Below are 14,218 nucleotides of genomic sequence, written 5' to 3'. Positions count from 1 at the left end.
AGCCGTTAAAAGTTCGCGTGTTGGACGCCCCACCGTAAACAACGTGCTATGCCTAGTGGTCCCTTTCCAGCCTGGCGCGAACGCATCGGCGAACGTCGACTTAGACTGATCGTCCCCACTCTGTGGCAGGACCTAAGACTAGTGTTGCCTCACATCGCCCTTCCGGCATGGCAACAAGGAGCGAACGGGACGGCTCGCTACCGGAACGACGTAACCGTGCAGTGGTCGCCTAGAAAGGTGTATTTATAGTAAACAAACACACTCCCCACGGAGCGCTGTATTTCGCATTGCCTGTGCCCCGTGGGTCTGAGAGCACAGGAGTGTTGAGAAGCCTAATTATAAATACAATCCACACCTACCGCGAGGCCGGCGGCTGAATCATCGCCTGATGGTAGAATCTGAAGCACGTGTGGCAGTTGTGTGGAGGGTCACAGTCTAATGACAACGTTGGCAGACCTCCCCAGAAAGTGGCCGCTCGTGCTCACTTGGTCTCTGGAGGAGTCGACCACACACCAGCCCAAAAGCTACGACCCACACGAAGGTGTTCGGGTTTCTTTCGTTCTTACTTCGTTCACACACCCAATGCTTGCCGTAAAACTGTTAACTTTATGGACCTTCCGCTTCCTGAGCTGGGAGCTTCTGGTTCGGAGCGCTCGTGCGGACTGGCAACGAACCATCGACCATCGGGCGAAGGGCGAGCAACATGTCGACGGAAGTGTTTCGCGTTTGCAAATGCAGTCCGCGATCAATCACGTTACGCGTGATAGACATTGGTGAAATGATTGGGCAAAAGTTACTCCTTCCTTACACCATTTTCGGTGACATTTGAACCGCTCACCCAGCGCGAAGGCCGGAAACGTCACTGACTTCGCGCGGCTTCGACCAAACAAATGAGCTATGGTCATTGGGTTGACCCTTCGCGATTATAGCCACGAAATGGGCTTTTCGTGAGGGTTGGAGCCCAACGGGAGAAAGATAACGGGCCCACGAAGGGCCCGGTCAAAGGAGCTCTCTTGGTGGACCAGTCCATAACCGCCGATCATTAGTACGACCCGCAGTGGCTCTAGGCAGATAACGGGGTAACAAAAAATGGCACATCTTATTGGTGCCCAACATGCGAATCCTTCTTTTGCTGCCGTGGCTCGCCCAGGCTGATGGGGCCACATGCGGACAAATATGCATATCGCGCCAGGCCAGGCCACACCAAGTAGGTTCTCACCACAAAGGTTAATCTTTGTCTTACCAGTTGCACAGCCAATGGACGCTTCAAGGGAACCGTGTCGTCCTATCGAGGATAAAGATTTATTCTGAGCAGACCGTTCCGTTGCTTAAGGCGAACTGCGGGTGCACCGAGAGGTGTGCCCTTGGGTGCTTCATAGAGAGGCTTCAGAAAATAATTTACGCAGAATTTTCATAGCAATTCAACAGCTTAGAAAATCTTTTCCTTTCTTTCTATCAGGCCCCTCACATACTGTCCAACATGACTATTGGTTAACGAACGAACCTTCACAATTTGACCTTGGCGACAGGACGCAATCAATATTCACGGACCGATCCCAGCGCATTCCCATCCGGCATCAATTTACGATGCAATAAAAAAATAAACAATCACCTTTTTGGCCAACAAACACCCCAGCAACGGGAAACTTCTGAATTCAGGCGCTTCGACCCATCAATAAGTAGTTGGTTGCAACAATGGACGAGCAAACATTATTCACCACGCCAATAAACTCGTTAGACGGAAACATTAGCATACGCGCGGGCTTCCCGCTTGACTTTCGATGCAACACGATCCATGGAAACCGGCCCCGAGGGCTCACAGAATATAAATATCAAAAATCGACAAAACAATGCGCGATCCGAGGCAATGTTTGCATTCGTTTCTGCTTGTGGCGAATCCAGTAGAGCTCAGCACAAAAATAAAACATGGAAACGAAAAACTCTCTGTAAAAGCACAGTCCTCACCCCCAATTGTACATTTTAAACGGGAAACGGAAACGGTTTGACGCACAGAGGACTGTGCGTGTAGATACTTCTTCGACGAGGGTGTCACTAACAATAGTCAAAAGCCCTTCGTTAAGGACAGTGGAGCGAGTAAGCGCTTTACATTAGGGGATAGCCCTACAAAAATGCACATTGCCTTTTACACAGCAAATACTGCACCATTTTGCGAGCGACATTTTACCATTAAGATTTCTGCTTTAGTGTGAGTTGGTTTTTTTACACCGTTATCTAATTATCATCATTTATCACATAGCGATCATGCACGCTAAACTCTGCGCTCGTAAAAAGTGCTAAATATTTTGCAGAGTTTTGGAGACCGCGAAAGCAAATCTACATGTGACGAAAGTAGACGAAATAAAACCGCCACAAGATAACGCACGTATCTGCAGAGCGTGTACCTCCTGTGGCTTTAATTAGTACCGTTGGGGCCATGATTGGTGGACTGGTTACACGGCACGGGACGCACCAAAGGCGTGCCACTGGAAGGTCACGCTACATTCGAATTAAAATGACTTCTCTCAACGATAGTCCTCCAACTGATAGTGGTTGCTGACCAAGAGAGCTGTCAGCTGGCAACACGGTGCTAGCTTTAGTTCGGACAACACTGGCGTGGAGACGCCTGGTGGTCATTAACTGGCACTAAGGAACAATATTTGCCAAAATCATGCTAATAAGCTACGCGGATTACTAGAAAGCAAATAGCTATTAGAATTCTGTGAACCAACCAAACTTCCCACTTTACCCATGCACACAAACAACTGTCTAATGCATCAGAAGCCGTCCCGCAATGGTTGAATATTGCATGAGTAATTTTTCGATCTCCGGTGAAACAATTGAGTTCGGATGTTTGCTTGCCGCACCAGTGCGATAAATGGAGCAGTCTATCAACATTGTAGCACCGCACAAGTAACTGTCGAAACCGTGGCATCTGCAGTACCGGAAAAAGTAATTAAAATAAAGGAAAAAAGTGTACGGTTTTCCGCGTCTAATATCGTGTAAATAGCTGTTCGGTAGCTGCCGTTACCCTTGCTCTTTTGCGACCATGCAGACAGCAGGAAGTGCGCCGTAATTCGATTGCATGTCCCGTTGAAAACCTGTTACAACTCCGTAGGCGTTCGTGATTGTCTTTTTCAATTACGTAAACCCACCAAAGCGTACGCTGCGCCCTGCAAGCTTTCTTTATTCTACCAGAACGCTTCCTCGAGGATCCCACCGAATGGGGCCAACAAATTGCACTCCGATCGAATTAACTCGACCCTATTTCGTGTGGACCTTCGCTGCATCACGATAAAGGCCCACGAAATCCCTAACCCTGCGGGTTCCACGTATCGTGATTTGTGCGATGAAAGTGACCTATTTCTCGGTGGCCTTTTTTTCATACGCAGCGACCACCAGGTACAGGACGCTGGGGCAAAAGTGCCATTCGTGTAATAATTATTCTTGCAAATTGTGAGCGACCCTCGTGCGGCAGTAGAGGCACACATGTTTTAATTGACCACGAAACGCTAGTAAGACTGCCGCTGATTTATGGCAGTTGCTAAACCTTGTAAAACGTTTCATGTTTTTGTTAGTCTACTCCATCCGCAAACGCTTACTTCCCGTTTTGGGGTTGCAAAAAGCAGTAACGCTCCCGCCCCGATCAGATCGGGTTCATAATTTACGTTCGCTCCGCCACTTATCGATGCCTAATGTTTAATGCTTTTATAAACCTGCGAGCGAACGTTCGCCCCTTCGTTATCAATTTCCCGCAGCAACGAGCCATCTACATTAATGACATCATAAGCGCTATATGATTACGGGTCGACCTCATCGGTCAACGGTCACGCTCGACCCGGCCCGTCCCAGGAAGACCCCCTGGAATTCCGCTTCTCGAAAACCGCCTGTCATTTACGAGGCTGTTCCGTGCGTTCCTTCACCTTGAGCCACCGGAAGCTCGGGCTGGACTCGCCCGCGGAGCGAAATGTTCCGGAAGGCAGCAAAATTAAAGAGCTCACCACGTAACCCATGACGTCAAACAGCAATGCCCCTTCGACGCACGGAAGCGCCGTGTTGCGGACAGTCAAAGCACATTATGGTTCAGACTGAAAACAAACATAACCAAAACCGAAATGTGGCTACTAGTGGGTGTGTTGCTAAACTGTGAGCTTTCCACTTCCCAATAAGTATGACGCGCCAAATTTATAGAAACAAAAGATTCGTCGGCCATGAAACATTCGATGTTTCCTCGATGTTTTCCTCGTCAAGGGAAATGTAACACCCAAAAAGTGAGTTACTTTTCCGGTACTCGTTTATTGAGCTTTTTGGGAAACGTTACCCTTCAAATATTCGATGCTTCCTAGGGGTTCCTCGCCATTCGATTGATTATGACTTTGGTTAACCGGCATTGGTTTTTAATTTTTTTTCGTCAATGAAAATGCCAAACAGACTCTCTCGTTCCAAGAAAAGACGAAGGAGGTTACGGAGCCCATGTTGGTTTGTTTTCCCTTCACCTGAAAAGCTCAAAAACGAGTGCCGGAAAAGAAACTCAATTTTGTGTCTTGGGAAATGGCGAGGAAAACATCGATAAAACATCGAATGTTTCATTTGGCTATGAAGCCAGGCAGTTACGGCGAAACGGTGAAACGGTGTTAAATACCTTTAGATTTTGCTGAAAATTAGTCATAAAATAGGGATCTAAATTAGTGAAAAAGAAACATTCTCTTTTTAGATGAAAGTTAAGTGGAGTAGCCTTTCAGGACCTTACCTGCCCTAGTGTTCACGGTACAGTTTATCTTTCATTGTAAATTCTTCCCACACAGTAACAGCAGTTAGTGAAAACCCCGACGGGAACGGTCCGCTACAGAAGCCGCATGTATTGCTTTATTGTTATTAAAACTATTACTATCGTTTTCGTAGCTTACAGCATATCAGAAATGTCAGCCATTCGGTATCTGTACGCCACTGGTCCATTCGTAGCACCGCGCAACGATAAAGTCCTATTACTAGTACGAACACGTGACACGTTGGTTCTTAGCTCAAGCCCTCCGATTGGCGGCGTACGGGAGTTGGTATCGCTACAGGTGTGCGGGTTGGTGTATAAATAGTGGCATATTGCTATTCTTGTTTCTCTGCACCTTTCCCGTTGAGTTCGAGTCAATTCTGCGTCACTAACATTCTACTACACAGCATTCGACGACCACCCGGAGACTGCGATGCTCCTGGCAGCCACCGATGCATCGCATCCTGACGCTGGTTGACAATGACAGAAACTAACAACGCTCAAGTCACCGAACGGTCAGCGCGCGAGGAGACGCTCAGCATCCGGTATCGCATCCTTAGGCGTAGTATGCATCGCGTAGCGCCGAGCCGGTAATCAGCACTGCGGCACTAGTAAGCATCAGAGTAATCACCTTCAGGGCACTGGGACGATCGGAAGAATCTGAAAATGGAACGGAGGTGAGTGCCAAACGGTCGAAGCACAAAAAGAAGAAAAGGGTCCTACTTTTGCCACTAGGTCTAATGCACTTTTGCCGCTCCACGTCCGGGGAGTAGTCAAACTTACACTGACAAGCCGAATTGCGACATTCGACATTGTCCTGCTGGTCCTCTACAAAGCACTCGCTCGACCTGTCGCACCGTTCGTCGAGAGCTGCAACCGGAAAAGAGAAAAAAGAAACCAAACACATACCGGCGTTCGGCAGTCCATTAGGATAAGAGACCCTTCCGTGAGAGCCCGCAGCCCTCAACGGGGCAGCTTTTCGATGAGATCGTACCAACTTTCGTGTTGCACTTGCCATCCTTGAAGTGGTGTTCGCCCTCGTTGCACTGGCACTTGGCCCCGATGCACTGGCCCAGCTCGCCGAGCAGCGGTTGGCACTGCTCGTCCACGCTACAGTCCTCCTCGTACTGCTCCGCCACCTTCAGGCACTTGTTGCTGCCCGCGTGGTACTGGTGGCCGCTCTTACACTGGCACTGCTTCGGACCGTCGCTGGCCACACTGTTCGCCTCCGATTCGTCCTCCGAGCACTCGGCCTCGTCGAACGCACAGTCTTCGGCCGTCGCACAGGACCCGCCATTGGCCGCCTTGCACCGCTCGTTGACGTAGAAGTAGCTCGGCTTGCAGACGCAAGTCTGCTCCTCCGAACACCGTGCGTTCTCCAGCTCACAGTCCGCGTCCTGCTGGCAGTGCGCCTCGTAGCCTTGCTTTTCGACGCACAGCTGCGAAGCCTCGTCGTACTCGGCGTACGCGTGGCAGGTGCACCGTTTTGGCGATTCACTCGGACAGTACGCGGCACCGTACGGTGAGCATTGGCTCTGCTGCGTACAGGATGTGTTGATGCCCAGAGCGGCTACGCGGCGCGGCAAATGGAAGAAAGAAGCAGAGCCCAATCAGCAGCTGAAATCTCTGAACCGCTCCAGGGTGGAGCTGTGCAAAAATAGAATTAAATCCATGCATAGATAGCTTACGCTTCAGACACGTGCGCATATTAACGTCGTAGAACTGGTCATTCTGGCAGGCACAGCGGTTGTTGTGGAACACCGCGCCGTTGTCGCAGTACTGCTCGTCGTGTGCGTATTCGCCCAGCTCGGCCATGCATCGGCCCTGCGCGTTGTAGTAACCCTCCTTGCAGTGGCACTGCCCAATCCGGCACACCGAGTAAGGCACTTCCGGACACTCGACCCCTTCCTCCACGCACGCATCTCCAACTGAAAGTAGAGCCTAGTTAGTTTGGGTATCCTTTCCCGAAAGCCCGGCCCTCGACCAGCCGACTCGCACTCACATTGACGACACTTTTCGCAGATTGTCTTCGCCGACCGCTTGGTGACCGCAATCTGTACCCGTTTCGGTGCGCCGACCCCGTCCGTATTCGTCTCGACGTCGCGGGTAGCGCGCGTGTCCACTTTCGCTGGTGTCCCGTCCGGACCGGCCGGTTTCGCCATCGCATCCGTGGTCTGTATGGCGACATCGCGGAATGACTTCGCTTGTGCGGCCGCATCGGTGCATATCTGGGACTCGCACCTGAGATTGTCCCCGTCACAGTCCTGGTGCACTAAGCATGGTTCGCCATCTGCAGAGAAAGTTTACCGTGACACCGAGAGTGACAGTTGGTGTGATCGGCGCGCGATCGGGTTTACTGGAAATTTAATTCAATTTGCGTAATTAATTGCGCACTGTCTGGTGCAGGGACCGTCCCCTGTCGCTAAAAAATCGAAAAACCTTCTTCCGCGCTAAACTGGAGATATTTTTAGAGCACTCGGCTCGACTACAGATGACCAGCGTACTTGCATTCAAAGACACCAGTAGCTTCGATTGGTTTAATTATTTTATGCGATGTGACGTGAATAAATTGAAGTCCACTCACAACACTCGAGGCCGGTTCAACAAGTTCGATGTGCATTGGTTTCGTAAAACGCATTAACCTACTTTTGATTGCGACGTTAAATCACGCGACATCATATCGTTTGAAACTGCCCGGCCAATCGATAATCGAATCGATGTACCACAAGTGAGCCTCACAGTGGATTGTCAGAAGATTCCAATCCGACGCCTGGAGCGGTCAAGTAGCAGAAGGTTCCTACTCTAATTGCGGTGAGACAACTCTAACACTCACTCGTCACAAGCCGGCGGCAAACGTTGGTGCTGCGCCGGTAGAAGCCCTCGGCACACTCGCACGTGCCCCGGTGGCACACGACCGCCTCCCGGTTGTGGCTGAAGAAGCAATCGATATCCTCGCTGCACGGCTTGCCGAGATCCAGCAGTTTCCGGCAGCGGCCGCGGACATACGTGTAGTCACCGTCACAAGTACAAGCACCGGCCTCGCACCTGGCACCGGTGAGCATATGAGAGCACTGGACCGCCTCCTGACACGCTACGCCATACGCGGACTCCGGCAGGCAGCGCGTGACGTCGGTGGAAAAGACATGTCCTGCCGGGCACTGGCAGTAGCCGAATATCGAACAGCGCGCCGCGTCGACCTTATCGCTGCAATCGGTGCTGTCCTCGCATGGCCAAATAACGCTCCGCGAACCTGTGGGTGGGAGGGATGAAACGCGTAAGAAACAGAAACCAATCAACAATCCACATTCGCCCGAACGCACGAGCTAGATAGATCGATGGGGCTTGGTTGACGACAATTTTGGGACCCAAAGCCGACCACGTCATACACTCCCATTGCAGGGAACCCGCCCGGAATACCGATCCACCGATTGGCAGGGTACTTGGCGCTTTCGGTACGACTACTTCCGCCACTGACTCGCCGGGAAGGCGTACACCAAGGTTCCATGGAATGGTGGCCTTTGTGGGGTGCGCCTTCCCCATCGCCTGGCCCCCTGGCCCCAAAACCCTTACCCCATTTTTCACGGACAAATCTCAAGGTCGCGTGAGGTCTTTCGGTTTTATGACTTTTCGTCACGAATCCCTCGGCCCACCACCGGATGGCAGGCGAGGCCCTGCCTTTGTCGTGATTGTGTTAATTTTAATAAGGAGAAGGAAAAAAGAAACCGAACGAAGCTGATCCTAACCTGTCACATTAGCGTGGCATTCAGCGGCGCGTGCGGCAGGGTGAGACTAAATTTATCCTGCCGGGATAATTTGGGTGTTTGGGCAGCCGGTGGGATACTGAACATATAGAAAAATATAGTATTTCTTGAAGAATCCAATTTAGAAACATTCATGATACTTGGACCATATTTAACGGATTTGAGAACATTTTCTATTAGTTTTTACATAATTTAAGGATAGTAAAGGTTACCTTACAGTTTGAATGATTCGTTTATAGAGGAAAATCATCGAAAAGCACGTATCTACGCGGTAAATCAGACTACACGTTACAGCTACAATCAGAGATACTGAACAATACTGGGGATTAGCCACTCGTGCCACAAGGAATTAGCCGTTAGAGATTCTTCTAGTAGCATTAGATAAACGTAACATAAGCTATGGAACTTTCGCTAGGACTCCAACTAAGATTTTCTGTAATTTTACTTATTCTAAGCAGTGCAACAAATAAGACAAACGTTTCGTTTCAGTGAAGTGTTCCGGCTATGCTCGCGGTTTTAATAAAAAAATGGCAACTCTTTTTTGTGACGAATCTAGACTTCTGGCGATGGGTGAAATTTTTCCAACGCTCAAACAAGCTACGTCACGAAATCACCCATTGAATTTCGAAACGATTCATTCACTAACCAATTCGCAACGGTATTCAATAGTCGATCGAACACGGCCCTTGGTCACACTGATAAGATAGAATGTGCATCACGGATTCGTCACGTTCGTTCGGACGTCACATTCGTTTTGGTAAATGCCTTCAAGTTACTGTCACTGCCCATGCTCAACGTAAAATCGCGACACAGCGAGATTAACGACGAAATGGACATAATGTTGCCCATTTTACAATCTCCTTCAGTAGACATTCCCGCTGTTAGCTTTAGAACTGCTTTCAACTGTGGTTACCTTCCACTACCAGTAACACAAAGCACACGGTCAACCAAAACCGAGCCATTTTCGCACAGGTGAACGGTTACTGTCGCAGGTAACAACTATGTTTGCGAACGATCATAGCCAAACGACACTCAACGGTGCACTGCCCTGAAGATGACTTTAAACACTCCTTCTAAGCCAATTGTTTTGAGCTTATCACGCACTCACTCCAACTCTCCTGCTGGTTCTTCAATGGACCCAACGCTGACCATACGTCAATATCTCGACGGTGAACACCTGTTCCTAGCAGTAATCTTCACACTGTCCAGCAGCACCGACGATCGCTTATCGAACGCTATGATACGGGCCGAGGGAACAAGTTTAATCACCACAATCACCGACCTAATCATCGCCCCTGGTCGAGTGGCTAGCGCGATGATTAGGTCGTCAACAATGACGGACCGACTCCGGGAGAAGCCCCCGGCTTAGAACACTTACGAATGGAGACCTCATCGTACGTTTGGTCCTGAAAGCAGATCACCAACGGCTGCCCGGAACACTGTCTGGCCAGGGTCTGGCAGCAGGCGACCAAAAAAAGCAAACCGGGCACGTTGGGCCACATCGCGATCGCGGGCAGAATGAATCGGTTACGCGCTCGCAATGCTACTAACACCGAGCCTTTCCGTCGGCCCACGGTGAACCACGTTCGGTGTGCCGGTTCGTCTAATCCTTACAACCATATCCGGGTTGCGCGGTTGGTGCGGTATCCCTGTCGCTCCCGAGCCACCCCGGAGGTGATGGAGACGATGATGGTAATGACGGGTCAAGGTGAAGATTTTCCAGCAGTTCAAGCCATCATATCATGCCCTGGCAAACCGGCAAACCAGAGGCCAGGTCAACGATAAACCGAGGATTTGTTCCACAAAACACCACACGGCACACCGCAAACCCTGCACCCGAGGGCAATAATTATTCCACGACATTTCTTTCACCGTCAATACTGGACTGCTTGCCATATGTCGATGGCTCCGCAGAACGCAAGAAGCACAGCACACGACACCGGCACCGGCTGGTGGGTGCTTCACGAAAGCTCAAGAAAGTGCCTTGCCAAGAAAGTATGTTCCCGCGATGCCGACCGGGCGCAACCGCAAACTCGGTGAAACGCCCACCAACTGGACCGCAGGGTCACTAGCACCGTAACGATGCATTTAATATCGGCTTGGCTTTGCTTGGTACACCGAAGCGGCCACTTCCAAGGCCATCGGAATCGTGCAGCGAAAGGCACCGTTCGTGAAAACGCCAAACGAGGCCAACCATAATTTAGCGTCCAGTTTCTCATAAATCTTCTGTGCGAAATCACATTCATCACCGAGCGAACGGTGGCCGGTCCTAGGTCAGTTGGTCAGAGGGCCCCCGTACAATATCATGCGGCCGTCCTCGCGAGCCTCGAGAATTGAAAATTAAATACGTAATGTCACTGGGCTAAACAGTATTTTGAATATTATAAAGCGGTTATAGAAACTCCTTTTGAACGTGGCAAAATATTGGACCTCTTAAAAAATATGGGGTGCGTTTTAGTTTAAAACCTCTTAGTGTACGTGTGTTTGTCTAAAATGCCGGTAGATTTCGAATGATTTGTAATTTTCCCGGGAACTATTGGAAGGCGGCATGTTTGGACTTGAACTTGGATTCGAGCATTAATGTGTAATGTGCAGGTCCCGTTATAGCAGAAAGTAAAGCTAATGAGCATAATTTTCATCATTTTGCCATCAACATCAAACTCATTGGTTCACAATTCTACAATTATTTTTGCCACAACCTTTCAATTTCCGCCTTTCAGGTAATCAGTTTAAGTTCCATGCATTCAGCAGACGCATTCAAGTTGTTCACCGTTGCCAAATCTGGAGCACACTTTAATCTTGTCCCTATCAACGATACCTTAGCACTGTTGGCCACTGCCAACCAGGACGGCGGACGTAAATCTTCCCACCGTGGCAGTGGTACAGTCAACAATCGATTCAAACACCGGCCCGGGGCTCAAACTCCACTCTACCAGACGGATAATTGAACAGCAGTGCTGATTGACAGTGTAAATTATGCAGCAACTATCGTCTGCCGTGGACAATCAACGTCATTGTCGGTGGTGCTCGGAATCAAATGTAACGGCGGTGCCAATCGGATTCCCGGAACCTAGGGTCGCAAAAACGGTTGGCCTCATTTTTCTGGAAAGAATTTTCCAGCATAAAACCGGCCGAAGACCGAGCGACAGTACAAGCCATCCGAGCCATCGCATCATAATGGCGTGCGATGCCGGAAAAACTGACCGCTCGAGTATGCTAGGGCTGCCCGCCCTTGCCTCTGCCCGGCCCCGTAGACCATTCGTCATGGCGTCATTTATCGGCCGCATCGGTATGGAAATGACCAGGAAACGGGAAGCAAGCAAATGGGGACCATTTTTCCGCTTGCATGGTTTTGTACGGATCGATTATTCCCGCCATCCGGTTTGGCTTGGGTTCGGTTTTTTTACGATTCGTTTGTATTTTGGTTGTTTCGCTTTCTGCCGGCGATGGCGTCATGATGATGTAGTGGGGTCCAAACATCCTATGACGTCAGCGCTGTAGGGTTTTGGCTGAGCGTTATGGAAACGTTGACAGATGCCCGAAAAGCGGGCTAACGTAATTATTCCGCCCCACTGCGAAATCCATTCTCCGATTCCATATTTTTTCTGCCCTCCGCCACCTTTTCACATGCACTCGAATCTCTAGCGAATGTCGTCCGGCCGACTTCCTGCCTTTTTATTTTAATGCTGTTTGAATTGTACGGGAACTGAACTGGCATTCGCATGGTTCTCCCACATCCGATAACATCGAATCAATATTCTGCTTCACGGCAAAATTGGCTGCTCACCTCAATTACTGGCGTTCAGTGCAAACAACGCCAATCCCGCCGGAAGCATTACTCGAAGTACTGTCCATTTAGTTCTACATTGCCGGCTCCCTTTTGAACGACAGAGCTAGCGGAGTAACGCTGCTGATCGTTCGTTTCCATCATTTTGTTTGCCAAATCTTCATCGCACACAGTTTAAATTTAAATCACATTAACCCTGAAGTTCTATCGTCCGCGGTGGGAAAGCTTGGGCCATGGATTCCGCCTGCCAGCAGCATTAGAAAAGCTGTCAAACTTTCAGACATCATTCGATTGTGAATATACAGTTGGCAACCTATTTTTATGTTCTTGTGCAATTGTGTTCCTATCGTGTTCGGTACACTTCACCGAGCAACCGTCGGGAAGAGAATTCTTTCTCCTGTTTCCTGTTGTTTTTTCTTTCAAAGTTGGGCCAATGGAACGACAACGCTACTCTTACACGATCTAACTTCGTTAGCAATTCGTGAGCCGAAATATGGTAAACAAATTATGTGCGCTCTGGTATCCTCTCGGGGCCCGCTTTCGGTGCCACCGCCGTGAATGTGGAAACATTTCCCAATGAATGGAGCCGCACAATGGAAAGCACTTCACCGTACACGATACATACACAATGAGGGAGAGTGATATTCGAAGCATAAAAGCTCGCATAATAATTGGCGTTATGCTGGTGCTGACGGTGTGGTTTGAGTTTGATTTCAGCTTCCTTTGGCGGGCTTTCGGCAATCGTGTTCAGCAATGGGGTGAACAACGGTGCAGCCTATACTCTGGAGTCATTTGTAGTTCTCTTCCGAACACACACTGGGGCAGTATTTGCGTTCATTGTTTCGTCACATCAAAAATACTTTCTAGTAGTATCCACACACTAGTGCGCCTTCTATTTATGTATCTATTCGCCGATTGGCCTAGTTCGAAGCAAATCGAAACGGTACACGGTAAACTAACACCATGGCGTGCTGACCAAATCTTAGTGATTTTTTGACGCAAACAACGCTTACCGGGGTAGACCACACCAAGGACCATCTAAAATATTCTACTGCATTCGCGTATCGCCTTTACCACTCGTTGGGCACGCGACCATCGTGGCTGGTGTGGTTTTCACTGGACAACCCTCACCGTTGGTGGGTAGCAATTTTGCACTCGCAAACCCGGCTGTGCCGGGATTGTTTCTCTCACTTTTTCACATTCACTTCACTGCCTGCCTCATCGGGGCCGGTGTCTTACTGTACTGGCTGACCGAGGAACGTCCCGACCGAGCCAGGTTTCGCAGCACCAGGGTGTGTCGCCGCTATCTGTGGTTAATTAGTTAATTAGTACCCATGTCCGTGTCCATTAAGAAGCCCGAAGGCCGTTGCTTTCGTTTCATGACTAACTGGCTAACGGCTAACTTCGCCACACTACACACTGGCGTCCGCTCCCGTTATGATTGTGCCACGCGCGATTTTCTTCTGCTTTGTGACAAACGAAAATCCGAAGCACCCCGGTTCGCCACCACGCGCCGGTCTAATTTGAATGCCTCGTTAACCCGCGGCGCTGCGGTGTCGGGAATTTCGATTTTTCGCGCTCTCTCAGGATGTGGCATGTGGTAGGTTGATGATTGGCCAGGGGGACCCAGTGGCTGTGCCCAATCGTCACCGTTTCTATACAGCACGCAATATTTGTTTGGCTATGTTGACCTTTACTACATAACTGGGTCTATGTTTCAGGAACTCCATACGCAAACTTTCACCAATCTACCAGCAACCATTCGCCACCGATGTCTCATGCACACGTTTCGATCACGAACTGTCTCAGTGGTTTTCGTTTTTTTGTCACTCCGACAGCTGGTACACGAGTCGAGCACTGTTGCTGTTAACCTTTACAACGATCGATTACGATTACGAATGCGCTCGA

The 14,218-nt window shown here is 49.7% G+C and overlaps 1 protein-coding gene across 1 annotated transcript; it reads right to left on the bottom strand.

The window, feature by feature from the left end:
- Positions 1-4,854: 4,854 nt before the first annotated feature.
- LOC128274543 (prion-like-(Q/N-rich) domain-bearing protein 25) lies at positions 4,855-9,485 on the bottom strand. Its single transcript, XM_053012772.1, has 7 exons — positions 9,437-9,485; positions 7,596-8,012; positions 6,765-7,052; positions 6,451-6,690; positions 5,757-6,332; positions 5,486-5,632; positions 4,855-5,422 (listed from the first exon to the last, which is right to left on the bottom strand). Exons 1-7 carry the CDS (start codon positions 9,483-9,485, stop codon positions 5,319-5,321), a joined length of 1,821 nt encoding a protein of 606 aa, XP_052868732.1. The 3' UTR covers positions 4,855-5,318.
- Positions 9,486-14,218: the final 4,733 nt, after the last annotated feature.

Source organism: Anopheles cruzii, chromosome 3 (assembly GCF_943734635.1).
Source record: "Anopheles cruzii chromosome 3, idAnoCruzAS_RS32_06, whole genome shotgun sequence".
Taxonomy (NCBI): Eukaryota; Metazoa; Arthropoda; class Insecta; order Diptera; family Culicidae; genus Anopheles; species Anopheles cruzii.
The sequence above is the reverse complement of the archived record's forward strand: the minus strand, read 5'-3'. Positions and strand labels throughout refer to the sequence as shown.